At 42.2% G+C, this 25,453-nt stretch overlaps 1 protein-coding gene across 2 annotated transcripts; it reads left to right on the top strand.

Annotated features, from left to right (window-relative positions):
• The first annotated feature begins 1,851 nt into the window (after positions 1-1,851).
• Positions 1,852-25,162, top strand: LOC135701815 (uncharacterized). 2 transcript variants are annotated; one of them, XM_065222741.1, is made up of 9 exons: positions 1,852-1,924; positions 8,089-8,479; positions 8,552-10,162; positions 11,700-14,090; positions 14,162-14,287; positions 14,352-14,473; positions 23,748-23,844; positions 23,920-24,092; positions 24,157-25,162. In XM_065222741.1, the coding sequence occupies exons 2-9, from the start codon at positions 8,222-8,224 to the stop codon at positions 24,332-24,334; spliced, it is 4,956 nt and encodes a 1,651-aa protein (XP_065078813.1). In that variant the 5' UTR covers positions 1,852-1,924; positions 8,089-8,221; the 3' UTR covers positions 24,335-25,162. The 2 variants fall into 2 exon arrangements, with proteins under 2 accessions (XP_065078813.1, XP_065078814.1); XM_065222742.1 differs by having other exon boundaries at positions 1,919-1,938.
• Positions 25,163-25,453: the final 291 nt, after the last annotated feature.

Here is a 25,453-nt window from a genome sequence, read left to right as displayed (position 1 = left end):
GTTTGTGTGATAAAGTTTTAACCTTATGTATTATGGTTTTTTGGAAGCGGACCTTACAAATAATGGGTTGTTAAGAACCATTACCATTCCAAATTCTTGTTTTCTCCATACATTTTCGGAAAGAGAACTATATTAGAACGTTTTTACTTATGGTTTGAGAACATTAATGGTTATGGTTATGGTAGTCAGTAAGGTCCATTAATGGTTTTGTATTATTGCTCAACTTTACGTGAAATATATCGTGAATTGGTAATCAGTAATTTACAGGCAACCAATTCGCGATATATTCCACATAAAGTTGATCGATGATACCAAGAGCAAATTTTCATTATGTCGTAAGTAATATTCGCACCAATCCGAGAAAAATAAAGTTTAGTTTTGATGACCTAAAAGTTATTCCTATTTCCAAGTAAACACATATCATCTCATAGTGATAGCAATGTTTAACATATTTAGCAGGGTTTTAATCATACAAATGCAAATCGCTAGCTTTCATGCTAAAAAATACTGGTTTTTGAGTCAAAAGTTATTATACGTCGTTTGGTGGCCCCTATTGTTACTTAAGTCAAAGTGTATTTACCAGGATATTCGGGAGAATTATCAATTACGTCTCCTTACGTGCAGCCCATTCATCATTTTAGGACCACCGAAATCATCTTAGCAACAAACAGTTCGATTTATTCACTTTAATAATGAGAAAGCGAAACGACGAACGTACACTTTTCACGGGTTTCTCAGCGCTGTTACTTAAGTCAAACGGCATCTCCATAGAAATTGGGTGACTTAAGTAACATCGAAAACTATTTTGATCGGAAGGTGATTACGTCAAAAAGCAATTTGGCTGGCAAATAAATTTAAAAATGGGATTTGATCCTATATTCGGACAGTATATAGTGTAATAGCAGGAGAATCGATTGACACTGATAGCTCGACTTTGTTTACCTTTGTTACATTCGACGTAATGAAAATTTGCTCTTGATACAAAACCATTAATGGACCTTACTGGTTACCATAACCATTACCATTAATGTTCTCAAACCCTAAGTTCAAAGGTTTTAGTATAGTTTTCTTTCCGAAAATGTATGGAGAAAACAAGAATTTTTAATGGTAATGGTTCTTAACAACCCATTATTTGTAAGGTCCATTTCCAAAAAACTATAATACTTAAGGTTAAAACTTTATCATTAAACGTTCATGTAAAGTTCCATAACCATTTCAGTTGAAGTTTAGCAGGGATTATAAACAATTTATAACCATTTTAGGTAAGGTCAATTTATGGTTCGCGCTTATGCGGGAGGCTAGTCAAGTAGTGAGCCAATTTAAAATCGTTAGTTTCGTATTGATTGTTGATCCAAGCTATTACCAACCGGTGGAAACTAACGATTTTAAATTGGCTCACACTGGACTAGCGTATCGGTTCCATGTACATCCATTAACGTTCCAGAGCTGAGCCAAAAAGTTGAGCACGTTTCTTCGGGACCTTCTGGTCTTAGAGTTACCTTTATGCTATTACGTAGCTGCTTCATTTTCATTGCCTCACTTCTAAAAACTAATTTTAGACTCACTGCGCAAAAATCGCCTGCTCACAACCTCAAAGCGCCCTATTTTGAATTTAGGAAAAATTGATATCAGTACCATTTACCCAGAATCAGAGTAGATTTCACTCATCGGAGCAAAACCTGTTTACTCATTTTTTGACAACTCCATACAGCATGTAAAAATGAGTGCGATCTACCCAGTCACTGAATAACCTCAAAATAGTGTGAGGAAACCTTACAAATTCGGAATAACAGAGTACCCCCTCGTGGCGGGTCCTCGAACTTTGGCGGCGTCATTTTTGACAGTTGACCGTCTAGAACAAAGAAAGAGACAGTAACTGACAGCCCGTCTGTCCTGCTCTCGCCACACTCTGTGCAAGTGAAAAGTGAGTTGTTTTCGGTAATTTAGAATATTTTGCTATATTTTGGCTGTATTTCCGTCCAAAAGTACGTGTAAAGTGTTTATTAACATCGCGTCGATAAAAATTGCATACCGACCGTTGGTTTATCGCAGGTTTCGCGGGTGAAAAAGTGAATTGAAAATTGTTGGAAAAAATTCGTGACAGACAGCCCGAGCAGTGTTGAAAAAGATGAACGATGCGCTTTCCTCCTGCCCCCCACCAATAGTATTGTGTGAAACCTAACCCCACCCACCCTGCACTCGTTTTCTCCCTCCAGGTGTGAGCCGTCGTCGTTTTGCATCATCGTTCTTGACTGCTGCTGCTGGTGGTGGTGGCATAGTCTGCCTGCAATCTGCTTGCATCATTGAAGTGAACTTCATGCGTTCTATTTTGTATGAAAATTTCACTGCTAAATCGGATGTTTTTGTTTTGATTTGGATATTCTTGCGCTCGAAAGCTGGGTCATCGGAGTTGCTTTGGCGATTAGCGGAGAGAGGTTTCACCGGTATTTGAAGTAACTTAGTTGAAAAACGCACAGCTGGTATGTCGATTCGTTCGATTTGCAAAAGGACTTTTTTTAATGATCGATTATAATACAGAAATTCTCCGAACAGCGCGCGGTGGGTAGTGCCGTCCGCCCACTGCTATTTCCTACGGATAGAGCTACGGATTTTTTGTATGTTATTAGTGTCAACCATATAACCACCAGAAAATCAGCTGAATTGGTTGAAGGAGAACCAAGAAAACGTGGTGGGTGGATGGTATCACCCACTGCACTACTCGGGGGATTACTGTAATTAAACTTATTTTGAATGCTATCAGCAAAGCCATTGTTTATCAGAGGAAAGGATTTGTTCAAGATAATCTTTGATACAAGGGTTCTTGAAATTGATAAACAAGAATAAAATAACTACGGGTGCTGGGGGTTGAATGGAAATTACGTGTTTATTCGGACGTTATATCGAAGTTACATTAGGTATCGATGCTATACAAATATTTTTTAATAAAACGAACCGTTAGCGTTTATGGGGAAAAACTTTGACCTCACGACAGGTTCACGTTTTACAGAACTACACTGGACGACAAAACTGTAACTATTGATTCCCTGAAGTAGGTCCCAAATGAACCAAACCGCCGGACAAAAATAAAATGACAGGATTTTGATTTGGTCGAGACTGAAAAGCCACCCTAAACAAATCATTTTTAGATATTTTTTTGTAAATGTCGGTATAGTAAAAACTATCAATAGATTTGGCCTGCACAGAAAAAATAATTCGACAGTAAACGCGATGATCGATTCTCTTCGTCGATTTTCTCTTTTGTTAACTCGATAGAATTAACGTTTTTCGGTGCGTTTGCTGTTGCTTTTGATAGCCAATACAACCTGTTACAACTCTGCATTGAACAAATTCTAGAAAATTGTTTTGCTTAGCTGTAGCAATGCAAAGAGAAAATCGATTAAGTGAATCGATCATCGTGGTTGTATAATTTTACGTTGTATATACGATGTACATCGATTTTGCGAACAAAATTACATCTGTTCGATCGTACCATCGGCACCGGGCTCTACTATAATATTATTTAAATTTAGAATGAGAAAATAATAACAGCCCCCCCGTGCCATGGTAACGATCTGTTCAGTGCGATTTGCAGTATGGTGCAGCCATCACTTTTCATACTATAGACGTGGATGTTTTTGTTTTGGTCATTTTTTGTTGTTATTGTTTTGATTGTAATTGGATGTGATGAAATACCTTATTGTGATGTTTGTATATTTAAACCAAAGAATATTGTGAAATATATAGTTCGTTTTGAGTCCCCGAGCAGGCAAGTTGCCTCTCGGGGCATAGTAACCGGTGTGTCAACCTGAGCCGAAAGAAGACCAAATTAAAAGACAACGTAGGGTTGGACGAAACAACATCCATTGATGTTATATTGTATCTGCTTTTTGCTATTACATCTGTTTGAATTGCGTTGATCGATATTACATTTTTTTCTTTTGCTGTGTGGATATTGCGGAGTCAATCGATTTTAATTTGCTAACCAGGGAAATTGCTTATAAATTTACTCAAGCTTGAAATTGTTTTGATCTTTCTCAATTGATTCCCGCCAAAAGCTCTGAGTCAGGAGCGCTCCCATGACTTTAATTAAGTTGGTTTAAACCCATGTTTTACAAATGTATGTTTTATTGCAATTGGAAACTCAGCTGAGTCATACAAACTTTGCTGGTTTTTATACTTTCATCACTGAGCCTGATGTGTTTTGCCTTTGTTATTAAAATTAAGAATAGGTTATGAAAAACTAGGGATGATTTGTATGAGACTACAATGCTTGACGATAGATAAGAACAGTAACTACATTTGTTGCTTCTGAATGTTTGACTCTTATTTTATAGTGCACAGTGGTACCCAGTTGACAAGCCCATTGAGTCCGTACTCCGTAGTACCAACAATCAATTCGAAACTAACGATTTTAAATTGGCTCACCACTTTAGTAGCCTATTGGTCCCAAGCAAACCTATTCTAGTTGAAATTCTATTACTACACTATGTTTGTTTTGATTCGCTATGAAAGTTTGACAGATAACATCAGGGGTGTGTGGATTCATGCAGAACATGCAGGGGTGAGCGAAATAGCTTGGGACTGCTTGGGACCGTTGTTCTGGTACTGAGTGAGCCAAAAATAATAATGATTTTCTTCGGGACCCAGTGGTCTTAGAGTTACCTCTATGGTAGTACCCAGGAGACTTAATTAATTAACAAAATTATGACGATTTTCGTTCTATGTGGCATTGTCCATTAATCTCGTTGATAGTTTATGCAAAAAAATAACACCTTATGTGGACAGTCTCTGATAGTTTTCCCTTATTTTTATAAATAGGCTGCTCTTTTGATTTTTATACACGTATTGCACTGCCCTTTTCAGCATAGTTGTCCCATTCGTTAAAACAGCAAGCTGAGAAAAACGCTGTTGATTTTTTTTTCTCCATGGGTTTCTTATGGATGGGACAACATAGTTTTGGTATTTTCGCGACATTTTCTAAACAAAGTAGGAAACGTTTCTTCTTCTTTCCTTTATTTAACGTCGGTCTCTGTTCCGCAATCTAGTGCCAATCACCGACGGACATCGATTGCCATCCATTGACGACAATCGAATGTGCAGGAAGGCAGCTTCCACACCTGCGTAGGATATCGCTCCCATTCAACACACACACATGAGCCGGGACCAACGGCTTTACTTCCCTTCCGAAGGAAGACGTGACCAGAGATTTTTATGGCCTCAGAAAAATCCCACCGACCTCGGCTGGGATTGAACTCAGACTCATTGGGGTGAGAAAGCAGTCACGCTTACCACTACACCACCGGCGCCGGCAGGAAACTTTTCGTGTAAATCGTAAAGTGATGGTACTTGACAATCGATTCCAATGTATTATAACTCATTTTCGCCAAAAATGCTAATGGGACTGTTATGTCGCAGAGGGCAGTGCATACAATTTCCAAAAGTTATAATCATCAAAAGTACAGCCTATTTATAAAAGAAGGGAAAATAATCCATCCACATACAGCGTGGAAGGGGTTCTATACCATTGCTCGGAAAATCATTTAGCGGACACCCCATTTCCCGAAAAGCCGTTTTGCGGAATGGCGCTTTTCGTGGAAAAAACACTTCCCGGAGCGGATCTTTGCACGCATAAAATTACATTTTCATTGCAATCTAAACGAATGATAAATTTAGGTTTCCCGCCATCCAACAAGTGTTAGGTAAAGTGCAAATGTCAACTCGTGTAATATGTTTTTATTTTTATTAATGGAGCATCTTCGCCCTTAAACGAAAGTTGAAGAAAATGGCTCGATTATCCAGCCATATTTTTTTCTAGAGTATTTCAAGAGCAAATTTTCATTATGTCGAAAGTAACATTCGCTCCGATACGAGAAAAATAAAGTTTCGTTTTGATGACCGAATAGTTATTTCTATTTACAATTAAACTCATATAATCTCATAGTGATAGCAATGTTAAACATATTAAGCAACTTTCTGAAACAACTTGGACATTTCACTGTCGCCTGGACCGGCCTTTACGGCCACGTGAACTTGAGGGTTTCCCTTATGGTTTTATCGCTAATGCCCTGAGCTTGTTTTCATTTTTACATAGCGTAGTACTAGAATTTCGACTAGAATGGGGTACGTTGGTAGTACGCCCAACGTGTGGCAGTAAATTATCAACTCCCTTATTTACGCATAATATTGACATCTATGCTTATGAGTGGTTAGTATTCATCACGCAGAAAAATTTATCGTTGAAACAAAAATATTTGAGGTAAATTTAAACGTAAACTCAGTTTGTTCTGGCCACAAAAATAAACAAGGTTTATTTCAAACGTATTCCATGTTTGAAGTCATGTAATATTAATGTTTAAAATTAAAATAATGTTACGTTTATTTTAAAAATATTCGTGTTGAAAATAAACGTGAATATTTTTGTTTGGTTTGACAACTATGCGAACAAAAATAAATATGTTTATTTTAAACATGCTTCTTATGTTTGAAGGAAACATACTTAATTTTAAATTATATAAGAATTTGAATGTAGGAAAAAGCAGAAAAATGGAATGCCAAGAGATGAAAAAAAAAAAAAACGATCTGCAGGAAGATCCCGAATAGTTTGATTGCAATGTAGAATTGGAAATGCAGGAATCGGAAGATGAGGATGATGAGAAACCGTTGAGTTCGGTAAGGATGGAGGATGAATGCAGCACTGATTTTAGTAAGAAGTTGATCCAACAAATTAGTCATTCGAGTCAGGATTGTGTGAATATGATAAAGCTTGCTGAAGTTTCGAAGCGAATGGAAAATGAGCGGGAAAATGTTGGAGCAATTACGGAAAGAGCAAGAACACAAGGCAGGTGCAAATGAGGAAGATGTTTTGGATCTCTTGTGGCAGGAGAGAAGATCAAAGACAAAAGCTCGAAGCGAACAGGAAGAAATGACTTTATCAGAGGGGGGGCACTGGAGGATCCGGAATAGATTCAAAATCCATTTCAGATTTTCGTTTCCCTTTGTTAAGACACTTACCTATGTGGGTTTCCGCAACCATGACTTCGGTTTTGCTGCAGGCCGTTTTCAGTTGATTGGCAAAGCTGGGGCAATTTTTTTCCGAATGTAAACAAGAAGGAAAAAGGCAGGGCACGCTAAAAATCGTTTACCCAAATTCTATATTGTTGAAATAAACATGCTTTTGACTTTAATTCAAACATATATATTTTTGCTGCAAACATGTTTTAAATTTATTTTGAATTATTCATATGTTTATAGAATGAACATTTTTATTTTTGATTTAAATGAATAAAATTCGGTTCCGTGATTCTTATCCTTTAATTCCATGTAATAAACATAAAATAAATGCAGTAATTAGCCAGAAATCAGCAACATTCTACATGACATAAATTTATGTCGTGCCGTTGGTCTTGTTTGCTTCTTTCTGTGAAAATGTTCTTCTTCTCCTATCCTTTATTTAACGTCGGTCTATGTTCCGCAATCTAGTGCCAATCACCGACTGACATCGATTGCCACATCCATTGACGGCAATCGAATGTGCAGAAAGGCAGCTTCCACACCTGCGTAGGATATTGCAACCCATTCAACACACATGGGCCGGGACCAACGACTTTACTTCCCTTCCGAAGGAAGACGTGACCAGAGATTTTTATGGCCTCAGAAAAATCCCACCGACCTCGGCTGGGATTGAACCCGGACCCATTGGGGTGAGAAAGCAGTCATGCTTACCAGCTTACCACTAAACCACCGGCGACGACTGCGAAAATGTCCTGTCGCTGGTAGAAAACAGTTCAGAAATGTCACGACGTTTTTTCCGCTTGCCAGTTTGTTTTTGTTTGTCTTCACTATGGTCATTGCAAAAAGTATCAAATGTTAAGGGAAAAAAATGTTAAAAACCAGTACTCGTGCCACCACTGCTGTCGATATTCGTTAATTCGCTCTGCATTCTACACCGTATTTCCACTCGACAATTTCCGTTTTCTTATCTGAAAGCAGTTTGCGTAAAACCTTCGCACCGCAGTCTACTCTTAGCTCTTCATACTGCTTCTTCAAAAAACCTTACACTAAAATAATATTGGCCAAACTTTTCTACAGATCTCTTTCCCAGGTCCCGATGTTAACCGTACTGTGAATCTACTCGGGAAGGGAATCAAAACACAAGTTGGAATCTGCCGGCGGAGCGAGCGACGGAGGTATTCTGCAGGGAATCAACTGTTGAGCTAGCAGGATGAACTCACACCAGATAACGGAAGCTGCTCTCAATCGGTACGAATCGGACAAGCGTGCGTGGGATGACGCTATCAGGGCCTACAATGGGCCAGATTCGCTCGATATTTGGTTCAATTATATATGCTGGTTGGAACAGCACAAAATGTTCGACAAGGACGGAGGATTCAGGAAAATCTTGGAACAATGCTTATCGACTTTTGAAAACTTTGAAAACTACAAGCAAGATGTCAGGATGGTGAAGCTTTGGATGAAATTTGTAAGTTCTTGGTTTACAGTTCTGGTAATGGCGTGAGCAGTACTATTATTTCTGATTGATTTTTATTTTTAGATTGATATGCAGGCAAATCCATTGAACTTGTACCAGTTTCTGTACAAAAAGAATGTCGGGACACAATGCGCCTGTTTTTACATTGGCTGGGCCCACTACTACGATGCTGCGAATGCCTTCAAGCAGGCTGAGTCCATCTTCAATCTGGGAATACAAGTGAAGGCTCAACCAATGGAAGAACTTCAGGAAGCTCAGAACAAGTTTCGACTGTCCATAGCACAAAGAATGCTGTACAATGATGCATCGTCAAAGAAAAGGTCTGCAAATACGTTGGTTGAGCAGAGACAGCAGATTACGTCGCTGAGTCCACCGCAGAAAAAATTGAAAACAGAGGGTGGAGATTATTATGCAGTTCAGCAACAGCCTCAGCAGCAGCCGCAGCAACAGCATCAGTCTCAAATTCACGTTCAAGCTACTGTTCAGCCACAACCGCAACAGCCTCAGCAACAACCACAGCTCCAGGCGCAGCAACATTACAATCACACAAGTTATTACCAACAACAACAACAGCAACCACAACAAGTAACTGCACCGGTTCCTGCAACATCAATTAATTCTACTGTGTCAGCCGAACGGTACTATCAGCAGGATAAACAAAATGCCGCTTATTATCAGCACCAACATGTCGCAACAATACCGCAGCAACATCAACAGCATACACATCATCCGATACACTCACAGGCGCCAGTACCATCCCAGCCTCAATCTGTAGTAGTACAGCAACCCCTTCCTGTACAGCATCATCCGCAACGACAAATCCAGCCACAGCAGCAGCAGCATCATCATCATCAGCAGCATCCAATGATTGCACAAGCTCCAGCAACCGTTATAACGCAATCTCAGCCGCATTCGATCCCTGCACAAAGCTCGATTCATGTTCCAACAGTTCAGCAACCGATTCAACTACAGCCAGAACTGCGTGCTCATCCTCAACTTATTGTTCAACCGACAGCACCAGTACAACCTCAGACATCGGTACAGCGCCACACTCAGATTCCATCTCAACCTCCGCCGCAACCCCAACCCACAGTCCAACCTGTCCACAAGTCCGTCATCATCGAAAACTACGCTCTGGCAAACGAAAGTCTCATCGAATGTAATCTGAACAATTCGGCGTACGTCATATCGTCCTCGCTGAACTATGTGTACGACGATGCCAATCTCACCGGTTACACGCTGGAAGAACAACCTGAAGAGAAGGTTGACACCGAACCGGCTGGCATTCGATTACCGGTGAATTTCGTTCGAGATGCTCGTTCCAATCACGAACGATGGGACGTTCCGTTGTGTCTGGAAGAACCGTACGAGGCCAATCGTAAGTGTTGCTATCCGAAGGGAGTTGTATATCCGGATCTAGCTACCGGTAAGCCAACGATGGAGTTTTCGTTGGAGGAAATCCGTGCCCGAAAGTGGTACCGCCGGAAAGAGGAACTGGAAGAGCAGAAGAAGCTTAAACAGCAACAGCTGGAGGCGGAAAAGCAACGCCAAGAGAGACAACGGCAGTTGCAGCTGCAGTATCAACAGCAGCAGCAACACCAGATGAATTATGTTCATCATCAACAGCATCCTGCTGTAGCTGCGCCGCAAAGGAACTATGCACCATCCAATCAGGTATGTGTGTTACTGTATATTTATAGGTGTTACCGTAGGCGGTGCCAGGTGATATGTCTTTTCTAGATTATCTGATTGTTGTGTACTTTTACGTTGATTTTTCTTTTAATTCTACTACTTTTGTATCACTTTCACTAATTTACTTTCACTATCACTTTAAACTATAACAGATACGTATTTCGTTTACTATTTGCAAACTTCTTCAGTGTCAAGAAATGAATAACACAAAACTTAAAAGTATATTTCAATCCTTTTGCATTATTTTTTAGCAGGGAGCCACTTGCATGCTTCTCAACCGCGGTATTCAAATGAAAAAAAAAAATCAGAAGCAAATAAATATTCTGAATTTGCAAACTGGGTTGCTTCCACCCACTAATTTCCAGTCGATGGTGTGGTGATGGTCCGGCAACGTGGGGCTTTAGGTAGTGATGAAACGTCGCTAGAACTATTCCACAGTCGCAGACAGTATTTGAGCAAAGTCAAGCGCACACTCGCGCCTGTAGATTTGAAGACATACTTCAAATCTCCGCGTACATCGTACGGGCTAGGCAAAGAGTGTGCGTTTGACTTGCACCACATATATCATATTAACAATATGATCCATTCAAGCCTTTTCCAAATATTGCAATGGTGACCCACAAAATATTGCTTCACGCACCATCTAGCGTTGAAAAAGGTCAGCAACAATCATTCAATAACAATCGAGGGGTGCGAATATAGCACTTATTACAAAAGTAAGAGTCGCATTATTTTTTATTAATTACATTGTGTATATTACTTTAAAATTGGTCTGACATGTTACTGTTGTCATCAAATACAATAATATGTTGAAATACATTTATTTGAAATTTTAAACAAATTTTCATTTAGTTTACCCCTCGTGACGATAAACAAATACATTGGTAGCCTTTTTGGCCACAGAGGTGCTTTCATCGCTAAAAATTTGGTTCGCCAGCTAAGCGGAAGAGTGGATCATATTGTTAATATAATATATTTGCTTGCACTGTCGCATTAATGGCTCTTCGCTCATTTTCAGCTTCTATTCAATTTTCATATTGCCGGACGCTAACGGAACTATCTACCTTCCCTCTTCTTAGGCCATTCGCTAGCTAATAAATTATCACACTAAAGCTTCATGTTAGATAGCATTTCCAACCAACTCTGAAAATCGCAAACTTCGCGTATGAAGTAACCTAAAAGCACTTTGAATGAATCTTTAGTGTTCTGTAGAGAAATCCTAGAATGTTGTGAAGAAAATTTTAGGGGAATTTCAGAAAGAATCCCAAAAATCATCTAGATAATTTTGAAAAGTAATTAACAACTTAAGAACCATGCCACAAGTTAAGTTTTATGAGCAGACTCAACCAGGCATCGAAAAACATTTACGTTCATTTCGTACATTCATTTACATTGATTTGCCTTCAACTTTTTCTTCAGCTTTCCATGCAGAGACACCGTGAGCTCATGTTTACCTACTATAAATTAATATGGGTATTATGCTAATGTTAAACAAACTTTGTATGTTTTTTTTCAACAGTATCAGCAAATTGCCTACCAACAGCAACCGCAACAGCAAACAGCTCATCAGTATCAACAACCTACCCGACCATCCACGGTCGTTCATGCTCCACCCCAACCGGTTGCGACGATACAGCATGCGAATCACTATTATCATCAGCCTCAACACAGTGTTCAGCAGCAACATCAACCAACACACCATCCATCTAATCCATCAACCCAACACCAGCCTGTCCAACAGGTTCAAAATTCGCCGGTACAACCGAATCAGCTACCCCCCGTACAAAACAGCTATTCGCCATATCGCCATCCATATCCTCCACAACAACAACAGCAGCAACAACAACAGCAGCAGCAACAACAACAGCAGCAGCAACAACAACAGCAGCAGCAACAGCAACAACAACAGCCGCCACAAAGTCAATACCAACCTCCAGTTGCTACTCCGGTTATTCAGCACCCCGTTCAAAATCCGGCCCCGGCGACGACCCCGTATCCACAACATTCGCCTTACCAAAATAGTCAATATGGGGGCTACAACCAACAGAATTACACCCACAATCAACCGGGTCATCATGCCTCTCCTGTGCAGGCACAATCTCCTCATCATTACCCCCCTCAGCAACCAGCACAACAGCAACAACATCCCCACCAGCAGCAGCCAGCACTGCCTCCACCCCCTCCGCAACTTCAACAACCGCATCATGTCGTGCAACAGCAGCCCCATCCAGGTTACGCACCTCACGTTCAAACTAGACCCAAAACTCCTATCCAACAACCAATGTATCATCAACCTGCACCTCAACCTGCACCTCAACCTGCACCTCAACCTGCACCTCAACCGGCACCTCAATCTGCGCCTCAACCTGCGCTTCAACCTGCACCTCAACCCGCGCCACCAGTTCCTAGACCCATAACCCCTCTTCTGCAACCACCAACCAAGCCAACACCAGCTACTCAGCCCATCCAAAGGCCACCGCCTTCCGCTCAGCAAGCACCAAAACTTCTACCGCCTAAACAACCCCCACAACCTCCGTTACGACCACCTGCAGTACCCATCGCTGTTAAACCAATGGCCTCCGCTAACAGTGGCACATTCAGTAGCTGCGATGACTTTGAAGAACAAATCGAAGCATCCACGATCCGTTTCTCAACGTCAGCTGAGAATGGAACGAGCAAGAGCAAAACCATCACTATCAAGTTCAAAAAAGAGAAAGCCTCCTATGCAGCACCTAGTCCAGTCAACGTACCTGGCCTCAACCAGCAACCGAAGCCGACTGTTAGCTCCGCTAGCCTGGTTGCGAACCATGATTCCGGCAACAAAACCAAAAAAGTTCCTCCCTCCGGAACGGCAACAAACTCCAATTCCGTGGCACATCACCAGCCACAGCAGCAGCAGCGGAAGAATGTTACGGCTTCATCTACGGAACGGAACAAATCCACCAGCAAGAAAAGCAAGCCAGCTGCTAACAAAACCAAATCCAAATGCGATCCGGATGCGACTGTTGTTCCGGCTAATCGTGTGAACGATGCCAACCTGCTGCTTTCACTCTCGGGGGAACACGACGATTCGTTTCGGTCGTATGATTCTTCACCGGGAATCGAGAGGAAGAAAAATAAGAGCAAATCCAAGGCTCGCTACATAGATGATGAGGGCGAGGCCGAAGTATACGAGCAAGAAAACGATCAGTACCTGGATTCGGAAGAGGAAGAATTCGACGACGATGATGACGATGATGATTCGGAGGAGAACGATTCCTCCTATCAATCAAATTCCGAATTCAATACCTCTTTCAGCAATATATCATTCGCTGGTGATAACAGCAATGGTGCGTTCAACTTTGGTGGCAGTTCATGTTCGACTCCCTTGCGGCATACTCAGACCTCCGGAGGAGTCTCGAAAACTTCGACGCCCATAGGGTCATTCCGGTTTCTGAAGAAACATGAATCGAATCTCTCGTTCGGCCAGAATGAAGACTCGATGAATTCGACCGTCGTGGAGAATAGCTACTTCCAGACCGAACAGGATGAGGAAGCTAACCGACGGCGGAAGGAGAAAGCTTTGGCCATTATCGATACGCACTTGGGCAAACCATTCCTGGATCCGTTCAGCAGTGAATTGTGCAAGGCGTTCCTCACGAAGATAGATTTCCCATCGCGGGAAAATGTGGATAACTACAAGATTGTAAATAATAATCTACCTAAACTAATCAAGTCGCAAACGACATCGCTCGGAGGAACTGTGTACAGTATCGAGAAGGAAGTTGGCAGGGGCTCGTATGGATCCGTGTTCCGAGCGGTGAATGGGCAGACTGGTGCGGTGGTTGCCATCAAGTACCAGAAACCGGCCAACACTTGGGAGCTGTACATTTGCACAGAAGTGAAGAAACGGATCAAAAATCTTGATATCGTAAGTCGGAATTGTCATGTTGCCACTGTAGCTTGGATTTTCATCAAGTTCAATTTTTATTATATTTTCAGCTACCTGGTTTTATGGATATATGCTCGGCTGTGATTGCACCGAATGCTAGCGTTCTGGTGTCGGAATTCTCGCAGTATGGTTCTCTGCTGGATATTAATAATAAGATACGAACGGCTACCACTAAGGTAAACCAATCAACGATGAATTTCAGGATTCACATTTCGATTTTGTTTCCTTTCCTTCCAACAGGTGATGCACGAATCGCTGGTTATGCATTTTAGCAGCCAGATCCTGTCGATTGTGGACTACTTGCATGGGTGTAACATCGTCCACGCCGATATCAAGCCCGACAATTTTCTGCTGATGCAAATGTGAGTGTTTAACGAGAGACGTTGGTCATATTCTTAGATATTTTTCAGCATTTCACCATTTTGCTTGTTTGAACTCTCTTAAACTGTTTTCTCAGATAAAATACGTTCTTCCACAGCATTATCCTTGAACTTTCTTAGCAAAAGTCCACGAAATTCCATGCAGTTTCTTAGAATGTTCCTCGCATTTTCAATTCATGATCTAGGGGGCGACCCCGGCGTAGTGGTTAGCATCCATACCTATCACGCCAAAGTCACGAGTTCAAATCTCACCCCCGGACAAGTCACGAATGACCCAAGAGCGTTAAAGTGACTAAAATAAAAAAAAAAAAAAAAAAAAAATTCATGATCTACTGTTAGGGGTGGGGCAAAAATGTCTCCACCAAAAATTTTGAAAACAAACATATTTTCAATGCTAGCTCACCCATGAATCAATTGATGGCAACAGGCTTGCTTCCACTCACTTGCTATAAAAAAATGATTTTCGGAATTTTGGAATCATTAGATGTTGTTATTATATTTTGTACTTGTTAGATACAGGAAGAGGTTGAAAGGCTAGTGTTTGACACATAAAACCTGTCAAATTCGCTTTCAGATAGTCACAATCAGCGATTTTACGACTCGCGAGCGCTAACTCTGAGTGAACGCTCACGAATCATAAATTCGCTGATTGTGAAACTCTGAAAGCGAAATTGATAGATTTCATGTGTCAAATACATACTTTGTAACCTCCCCTTTTAACTTACAAGTACAAAATATCATAATAACATCTATCGATTTTATAATTCCGAAAAACATTTTTGCTATAGCAAGTGAGTGGAAGCAACCCTGGATGGCAACTCGAAATCAGCCGCATTTTGTAGTGCGTACCTATATTTCATTTAAAGAAACATCTGGCATAACGATTGCTCAGTCGTAAAAATTGAATCAGATTGAAGCTGAAAGACTAAGGAATCGTTTAAATACATCCAGCGAGGTTTATTGATGGGAAAAAAACAGTGAAGCGACGTTTACATTTTGGTTGTCGAAAACAGTCAGTGGGTGCCGAAGCCGACATTTACCCTATATCAAAAAGATAATTTAGGTAAGCGTGATTACCTCTCACCCCAGCAGGCCTAGGTTCAATCCCAGTCGGCGCCGCCGAGATGTTCTGAGACATAACATCTCTGATCACGCCTTCCTTCGGAAGGGAAGTAAAGCCGTTGGTCCCCGGTTCATGAGCTGATGGGTTGATATGTAGGGCCCAGGCGTGGGAGCTGCCTCCCTGGCGTCGGTAGAATTGGTGCTCAGCACGAAAAACAAGATCGACTGAAAACAAATCAAGGAAAAAAAAATTACCCACAAGTAGGGGAAATGTCGGCTTCGGCAATACCTTAACCGATTATCGTCAGGTGGGCAAACAAAGTCCTAGAGCACTCAAATTTGGCCAATAGATGCTCTGAAACACAATGTATCCACTTGCCAAAATTGAGCTATCAAGGACGATGTTTTCCCCTTTGACGATAATAGAATGAGGTATTGCCGAAGCCGTCATTTACCATATTATCATAAATTTGCATTTGGTTGTTTAATTAATAATCATGGGATACTTAAATTTTTACAGAATATTATTAAACAGGAAACTTTTGAGATTTGACCCGGGAAAACCTGGGACTTTCAATATAACTATTCACTGTCCACCCTGCTTCCACCCGATCGATCCACGTTACCCGTGACTCTTCGTCTTGTTCCAGGCAGGTCGCTATAAAGAATCATTTTCACCGGGTCGTCATTCGACATTCTTACGACGTGCTCAGCCCCCCCGTAGTCGTCCGAATGTTGAGTCCAGGTCTCGTAGCTGTAGAGGACCACCGGTCTAATCAGTGTGTTGTAGTTACCGGACCGTCCTCCAGAGTTCAAAGTAGGCACGATTGGCCTGCTACAAGTGTCTTTTAATTTTTCTGCTAGTATCACCAGTGAGCCCAAATACACGAACTCGTCGACCACCGTCAATCTGAACTCGATGTGGGAGGCTAACATTCTCATCCCTAGAACATCTTCTTCATGTATTTCGCATAATCGGCTATAGCTGGTCTCGATCGATTCGTATGCTGATTTTTTTTGTTTATTAATTTATTTGATAAGGCTCAACCGAATTAACTTTACATAGCCGAGGATTCTTGTTCACTATACAATACATCTTAAAACTATAGTCAAAAGGTACAACACAATAAACATTTTATCTTCCGCTATCCAATAAGCCTCCTCCACCAGAACGGGAGCCGCTTCCAGTGGTTTCATTGTATGGAAGATTCACCAACGGGTCAGAGCACTTCCATTGCAGCAATGGACGCAAAACGTGGTCAGCACTCACACATTCATCACGAAACGGTTGCTTTCCAATGTCGACGACGCATTGTCTGAAAGAACTGCTGATGAAGAACAATGAGGAGGACCACACAATGGTTGCTGCCAAGAAAACAAACAATCGCGTGACACACATTGAGAGTGGTCTGCTTCTGTCGACAGCCGAATGAACACTGACGTATGCTGATTTGCAATCGATGAAAAAATTATGTTTCTCGCGGCATTCTACAGAACCTGCCGAACACCGCCTGGTATTCCCCCCATGAACTCTCTTGCAAATGGTGTCAGGCGGCGGCATAGAATTTGGGAGAGAACCTTATAGGCGGTGCTCAGCAGTATGATCGCGCGATAGTTGCAGCAATCCAGCTTGTCACCCTTTTTGTAGATTGTACACCGAAAAAAGTTTTCATATAGTTTCCATTGGGAACGCACATGATATTTTTCCAATAACAAAATTAATGATTTTTATCTGAAATTCACATAACATTCATATGATCATATGAATTCTATGTGATAAATCACATAAATATCATTGGACACATAAGGTTCATGTGATCTTGTAGTGCGATTCCCAATTATGAGATCACATGAAAGTTATGTGAAATTCTAATGGATATTTTCCATTGGAAATGTGATTTATTTTTTGAGTGTAGAGCATACGACCTAGGGTGCTTCACTTTGAAAATGAGTGTTAGATTATACAGCTATTCCATCGGCTCGAATCTATGTATCGGTCCACATTAAATCTCGTGCGGTGCAGCAGCATTGTTTTCCTCTACTAACTGTTTGCATTCGCTGTCAAACCAGTAATATCTATATATATCCTATCATAAGGTGAAACGGATACTCCTCCAGCCATCTTCAAGAGTAGTTGCGCCAAGCTAGTCAGTAAGCTAGAAACGCTTTAAACTTAAGGGTAATTTTTGTTTGTTGGTTTGCAGTCGAAGAGAACATTGGAGAGCAACCGAGCAAAAACGAAGATCAAAACTGCCAGTTCAAATAGTAGTAAAATTACGTTTATTTTCTATTGATTATGATTTTACATTATTCGTACGTTCCAATTGATTAGCCTAAAGGGCTCTTCATGTTTGTTTAATTTGTTATTCTAATTTACGTGTTTACGTTTTTCAACTAGTTTACAGGATACCCCTTTGAATTTGAAATCCTACCTAAATACTAATAACTTAACCTAATTAGCAAGATCGCGTATGATCTATCTGGTGATTTGATCTCAGACAGGCGTCTCTGAACCTTTCGAGACTGAGCGTACTCCGCTCCCCTAGTGTCCGGAGACCAGCCAGACAGTGGATCTCAGAATTTCGAGTCCGCGGAGGACTGTTGAGGATCATCCTAAAGATCTTGTTCTGGATCCTTTGGCTTTTGAGGTGATGGCACTTAGCACAGCTCTCCCAGATGTGCTATCCGTACTAAATGGCGGGGAGGATGATTTGCAAGCTTGTTTTTAAGGGAAAGCGTGGCTTTTCTGTTGATAAGTGGGTATAGCGACCTAATCAAGATGTTGCACATGGTGGATGTTTGTCCACATGGGAGCGGAACAGCATCTTACTATCAAGGGTGAGACCAAGGTAGACGACTTCACTTGACCAGTAAATGGGAGTATTATCAAGGTGGACTTTTAAATTACCAGGCAGGACAAGCCGAGGTAAATTGAATAGTTTGGTGTGTGTTTTAGCTGCATTAATAAACATCTTCCAGCTCTTGAAATAGTCGAGTAGAAGTAGTAGAACATCGAGGCCTGGTTGGAGTTTTCTCTTCAGACCACGGATCACTTGACCCTGGCAGTGTCATCCACAAACATTGACAAAATACCACCCGCAAGGGGAGGAACATCTGACGTGAAGATGTTGAGGAGGATAGGACCAAGGAGGCTACCCTGGGGAACCCCTGCATCAACGTTGAACGTATCAAAAGACGAATTGTTCAAGAAGACCTGGAATGACCAGCCCGACCAATATATTTTGATGATCTCAACAAGAAAGATCGGGAAGTTGTATCGATGCAGCTTGTACACTAGGCCAGATATTGTCGACCGCCTTCTCAACGTCCAGTTCCGTCCGAGGCAGATGTATTGGAAATGGACTTGTTTCGCTTGATGATGTTAGTAACCCGTGCGAGTTGGTGGATGGTAGAGTGGCCTTTCCTAAACACGAATTGCTCTTTGAGAAAGATGTTTTTATCATTTGAAAATATCAGCAGACGGCTGTGTATCAACTTAGCTTCGAGATATGGGGCAAGCGGTTTATGGGGCTATAACTTTTGGCACTGGTAGGGTCTTTGCCAGGCTTGTGGTTTGGAATGATTTTGGCTAACCTCCAGCATGCAGAGAAGTAGGTAAGCACCAAACACGTATTGTAGCAGTCTAGTTGTCAAAATTCCTAAGCAGGGAGCTTCGAGCCGCGAGCCAAAGGATTCCAGACCAATCTCTTTGACATGCTGTGTCAGCAAGGTGCTGGAGCGGATGGTCAATCGTAGACTCGTGCTCTACTTAGAGAGTAACGGCTACATTGACCTTTACAAACACGCCTTCCGTCCCGGACATGGCACTGGGACCTATTTCGCCACACTTAATCAGGTACTTCGGGACGCGAGGGATGCCGAGCAGCACGTGGACCTAGTCACTTTAGACATCACCAAGGCATACAATCGGACATGAACGCTTGACATTCCATCCGGAATGGGGTCTGCCTTTCCACATTAAACATTTTCTGAAGAATTTTCTCCAACATCGTACTTTTCAAGCATGTATTGGCAACCATAGATCCAGAGGTTTCTCGGAGGAGACTGGCGTCCCACAAGGTTCTGTGATCGCAGTCACGTTGTTTTTATTTCGGATGAACGGAGTTTTCAACAATCTTCCCAATGAAATATACATTTTTGTGTATGCAGACGACATCGGCTTGGTGTGGTAGGCACCACCGTGAAGGCTATTCGAAGAAAATAAAAAGCAGCCACAAACACTGTCCTACGGTGGACTAAATCCTTTCGGTGGAAAAATGTGCTTTTACTCACATCTGTCCGATGAACCACCATGTACTCCGCTCTCCAATCAGCATTGGTGAAAGAATCATGCCTTTCAAGGTCTATCCGCATCTTAGGCCTACGACTAGATAGGCATCTAAACTTTCTCAACCACTTTATTGCGGTAAAAAGGGATGCCAAACGAGGATTGATTTACTCCGAACACTGGCCAAAATACACTTAATAAACAACCGTGCTGTTCGTATGCGTGTAGCCAAAGCGGGAGTTGATTCCAGACTGACCTACGGTTTAGAATTGACTTGCCTGGTTGCTGATAGGTTAATTTAGAAACTGGCTCCAGTGTATTATCACGCCATTAGGGTCACATCAGGTCTCCTCCCATCCAGGTTGGCAGCCTGCGTGGAGAGTGGAAGGCTGCCTTTTGAAAAGTACATAGTTGAAACTGTTTGCAAGAAAGCGATTGGCTTTGCAGAAACGACTACAGGGACAAGTGACGGATTGTCCCTCCTCATGGAGGCGAACGATCCCCTGAATAATATCGCCGACCTGGAGCTCCCCATGAAGCCAGGGTCCACTGGTGTCACCCGGTCTGTCCATCGATCCGGTGATAAAGAACAGCTTCCGGGCGGGAGTCAACTCCCCTGCCCTAGTGAGAACAGTAGCCAAATTACACCGAACCAAATACATCAATCATCAAGCACGAATGATGGATCCCGAAGCGGTGGTAGAGTTGGTATTGGAATTTCCGATTCGGAGCTGTGCACCTTTTAACGACGTTTTCACTGCTGAAGCAGCCGCCATTCTCGTAGCTGCCACGCTACCCTCCAACAAAACGAGCGTCATATTCTCCAATTCTGCCAGTGGTTTAGCAGCTCTTCAGCCTGAAACAGCTAAATACCCCTGGATCCAGGGTATCCAGCAGTTCGCTCCTAAGGAAACAACCTTTGTCTTAGTCCCGGACACTGTGGGATCAGAGGTAATGAGAAAGCCGACCACCTGGCGGCATCCGGAAGACAGTCCAACTTATACACCAGAAAGGTCCCGGCCCAGGACATTAAGCGGTGGATCACAATCACGATATGGAACTGCTGGACTAACGAATGGATGCGGTCTAGAGACTAATTTATCCGGAAGGTAAAGGGGGATACCAGGAAATGGGAGGATTCACTTGAACACCGACTCCAAGCTATTCTATCCCGGTTGAGAACCGGCCATACCAAAGTCTCCCACAACATGGGAGGCGGAGGCGGATTCAGACGTCAGTGCGATACATGCAATATTCCACTTACAGTGGAGCATTTCTTATGCAAATGCCCCCAGTATCACGGGCCCCGTTCTCTATACGGGATCACAGGTAGCATCAAGGATACCCTGAGAGATGACCCATCCAGCATCGCTACACTTTTCTGTTTCCTTTTGATCTATGAACACCCAAGCAACGACAACGGACAATGATTCGGCCCAATATATGGACTCAAAACTATACCTCGGCAACAAATACTGACTTGGACACGGATCAACGAAGATATCGAACCAAGCAAAGCATGTACAAGGACACGGAAATGGTCGAATGACGGCACTAAAATTAAATACAGCGACTAAAAAGGAACAGGACACGGAACTTGACCACATGACCCCGATTATTCAAAAGGACAGTAACATCAGGTAGCATTAAAGGAAAATTCCCAACTCTGAAATATTAAAAGTCTATTATTATGGAGACTCCCTTCTGGAACTCCCGCCCATCCCCTAACTCCGTATCCTCGGGGTTCTCTTCTGGAACCTCACTTGCCCTTCCTATTACCTCTGTAATTAGGGGGACTCCCGTCGGAAGTCTCCACCCCTCGTTGAACCAGCCAAGGCTGAAAATCTCTAATACAGCAACAACAAAAAAAACACTTATTGAAGACCGCTGCAAGGTGCTCGAAGAAGTCAACACCCAAGTTTTTCAACTCGAGGTTGACCACTCCATCGACACCAGCAGCCTTCATGTTCTTGATTGATTTAATGGCTGCTATCACCTCATCAACTGATATTCTACTTTCGTCAGGGACAACTACGGGGGTGGCAGTGACTCTAGACATTGCCTTCGATACTGCAGGCTCGTAGGGACTCACAATGGCTTGGCCAAGGTTATGTGAATTCATAAAGTGTTGACCAAGAGCATTGGCCTTTTCAACTGGGGTTATAAGTAAGGAAGAATCCATATTCTGATTAAGAGGGAAAAGGGGGCATTTTCCAGAATGGTGTAGCACAATGTGGAAGAGAGCGAATCTTGTTTGCAAAGTCATTATTTCTGAGATCCACAACTTTTTAAACTGTTGCTATTGGTTTTCAGATTAGGCAGCGCAGTACGCTGGTACCGTCTACGAATCGTGTTGCGGAGTCTAATGAGGTCTTTAATGGCCCTGTCAAGATTCAGAGTATTACTCACCTGTCTGGATACTGCTACATGTTGCTCCCTGGTCCGAGAAATCGCTTCATCAATGGTGCGCAGACACCGGTAGATTTCGTCGGTAGTTTCCGGGTGGACGTCATAGTCGATTCTGTTGTCAACGCAGTGTTGGAACTGCGTCCAATCTACCCGATGGTAGTTCGCCGCGATGTTTGGAACCTGTTGACTGAGGAACCCACTTCAGCCACCACCGAATAGTGGTCCGAGCTGAGTTCCTGATAGACGACAGGTTGCGAGATGTTATCACCGTTGTTACCTATGTTGCTGATGTAGTGATGTATATATCGATAGTGGCGTTTTCGCGCCGTCGTGTTAGCTTGACCATGCCCGAACAGCAAGCAGTTCGAGCATTGGGTGACGACCCACGATGTGGAACAGCGCCCGAATATTCTGCAGATCCTTGATACATGTTGAGTTCTTCTCTAGGTGGACCAAATACAGCTTGTCACGGTACTTGCGAGTGACGTCATGTCGATTCATCTTGTAAATCTGGATCGGTTTGAGTCCGTTCTCCTTCTTTAAACGGTGTGTCGGGTTCAATGTCGGGGAGGCACGCAGTACTACCTTGAGAGGCTTTTCGGCCTCGAGGTCGTGCGAGAAATACTCCGCATTTTGTTGCTTCAGCAACGTCTCGACGACCCTGCAGTGGTTCATCGCTGGTACTACCAGCTTTTAGCCTTCAGTGCAAAGGCGCATGGTGGATTTGAGATTTTTCCTTTTGCAAAACTTGATTTTATCCCGCAAACCTTCCGGGAGTACTTTGACGTAAAGCGGTGGAACTTTCTCCTTCTTTTCCACCTTCGGTTCATCGCCGTTTGTCATGATCGCGTAACTATTGTTCGCCAACAGCTTCTCCGATGCCATTTGAGTACTGGCGGTGTCCGATCTGGATCGTTTCCCGGCCGGAATAATTGTCGCGTCAACACGCGGCGGTTTCCCATGTTGCAGTCGCACGATGCTTCACCAAACACCGCGAAAAAAGAAACGCGAACACTATCGCAACGAACTAGTGAACAACTTGAGAGAGCGAGTAAAAACCGAACTGTACTGCTTGACGGTCAATCAGAGAATGTGATTCGCCAGTTCAAGTACCTGAATGACGAATGTTTATAACAAAGGTCTGGATTTATGGAAGTACGAAAAAGGAACACGGGAAAAAGCCGAAATCAAGTCGGCTCCCAGGAAGGAGAGCTCAAAATATGGCAGGATATCTTGCATATTTTCGTAATTACTCTAAATATAATTCATTGTCAGTTCACTCCGTTAAGGTTTGAGATACTTGTTTCTCCGCAACAGACATGTGGGTTCATTTTGAGCTTTGTCCATTAAGTAGATCGCCAGATGTGTGCCCGTGTAATTGCGAAGTGGTAAAACCAAATTGTATGGAAAATGGATTCCGTCAATAGCGTCCTTAACAAAATAACCTTTAAACAAACTATCAAATGGCTGCAACTTTAACTTTCATTTTATTTTCAGACCGACAGTGGAATCTGACATACCCACACTCCGGTTGATAGATTTTGGTTGTGCCATCGACATGAATTTCTTCGAAAAGAAGCGGCAATTCAAGAAGGTAAGCATCATCTGCAGCGCACATACCCAGGATATCCCATGCACGGTTCTGACCGATTCTATCCCCAAACAACAGGTTATACAGACAGATGGATTCACGTGCATCGAAATGCAGGAAGGCCGACCGTGGTCATTCCAGACTGATTTGTTCTGTGTGGCGGGAACGATCCACGTGATGCTGTTCGGTGAATACATGCAGCTGACGAAGAAGTACGACTCCGATTGGGACATCAAACAGAAACTGCCAAGGTACCTTCTATTGTCATAACTTGTTCGGGAATATAACTCTAACCGTTCCTTTCCCCATCGACAGATATCTTAAAAAGCATGTCTGGACTGAAGTATTCCAAAAGCTGCTTAACATCAAGGATATCAAACACATGCCAAAGCTGGGAACATTGAAGGAGCTGATAGATGCCGAAGCGTTCAACATGGAATCAGAACTGATCAAGCACATACGAACGCTGTCAAATCTGCTGAAACGGCGCTAGGTAAACGCCTTTGTGGTGTTGTCGATGTATTTGGTAAGTGTGATTTCCTCCCTATCCTATGTGGAGTTTGCGTGACATGATCATTGAATTTTGCACCTATCTAATAATCTAAATGGTAAGCGCAGTGTAGGTGTACATAGTGAGTCGAATCGAAGATGAATCAAAAACTAATATTTATACCACATAGTGTCTGAAAAACAGGAGCAAACAAATATTCATAGCAGCAACAATACTAAATAGTCAGATGAGGAACAGGATATATCCTCTTGGTAGGGTATAGGGAACCTGCTTGTATATCAAATTACCTAGAATATGTATTACGATCGTGTATAGAAACTCTGCGTTTAGCTAGAGGTATATTTATTCTTACCTTACATTAGAAAGGGTTCAAAACACGTTAGGGTTCTAAGTATATGAAAAGTACTGACAAAATTGTAATCTATACAATTGTATAATTTTCGTGGAATTAGTGAACACAATATTGAAGAGTTTATTTCGTTGCCACTTGAGCCAGATTTAATTACGTTTATAGTAAATTTACAACGGAATTTCGTTTAGTCCAAAGAGCATCTGTTTCGGAGAAACAGGAATCATTTTTTTTTGTTAGATCATACGAACATAAACATCTTTGCTTTTGAGAGAAATGTGATTTCCGCTAACAACCCTGAATCGTGTGGATATAGTCAGATGATTGCACAGTTTGTAAGTAAAATGAAATAGCAACGGATATGCGTACGTTATAGATACTTATTGCATAATATTGGCACACGCTGAAGAAGGCATATAAGCATTAGAAAGGAAAAATAAAATCGAAAATGGCAAACATTCCGCTGAGGAAGATAAGTTATTAGGAAAGAAATTTGTCCTTGTACGCCCGAAGGGAGACCGTCGCTGAATACCACGAAGCTATGTATATAGGTAAAAACTGACACGCCCAGGATAGTTTTTTTTTTCCTTTTCCGATGTCGATTCTACGCTTACAGTCAACTGAATGCCGAAGTGGATAAGGTTCCAAAGGTTGACATCAAAATCTGGCGGCCGAACCTCAATCTTTCGCCAAGATTACTGCCCAAAAGATTTCGGGATTTCCTTAAAGTTCTCTATACTGCCCTGAATTTC

Source organism: Ochlerotatus camptorhynchus, unplaced genomic scaffold (genome assembly GCF_037179485.1).
Source record: "Ochlerotatus camptorhynchus isolate MF236.1 unplaced genomic scaffold, CSIRO-AGI_Acam_v1.1 ptg000177l, whole genome shotgun sequence".
NCBI classification, from domain to species: Eukaryota; Metazoa; Arthropoda; class Insecta; order Diptera; family Culicidae; genus Ochlerotatus; species Ochlerotatus camptorhynchus.
Note: the sequence above shows the minus strand (reverse complement) of the source record. Positions and strands in the feature narration are given on the sequence as shown.

What these genes read in the sequence shown, in the direction of transcription:
- LOC135701815 (XM_065222741.1), top strand. Translation starts at nt 8,222, where the DNA reads ATGAACTCACACCAGATAACGGAAGCTGCTCTCAATCGGTACGAATCG. An exon ending in TGAAGCTTTGGATGAAATTT is followed by an intron (nt 8,480 to 8,551) that starts GTAAGTTCTTGG and finishes TTTTATTTTTAG; the next exon opens with ATTGATATGCAGGCAAATCC. An exon ending in ATCAAACAGAAACTGCCAAG is followed by an intron (nt 24,093 to 24,156) that starts GTACCTTCTATT and finishes CCCCATCGACAG; the next exon opens with ATATCTTAAAAAGCATGTCT.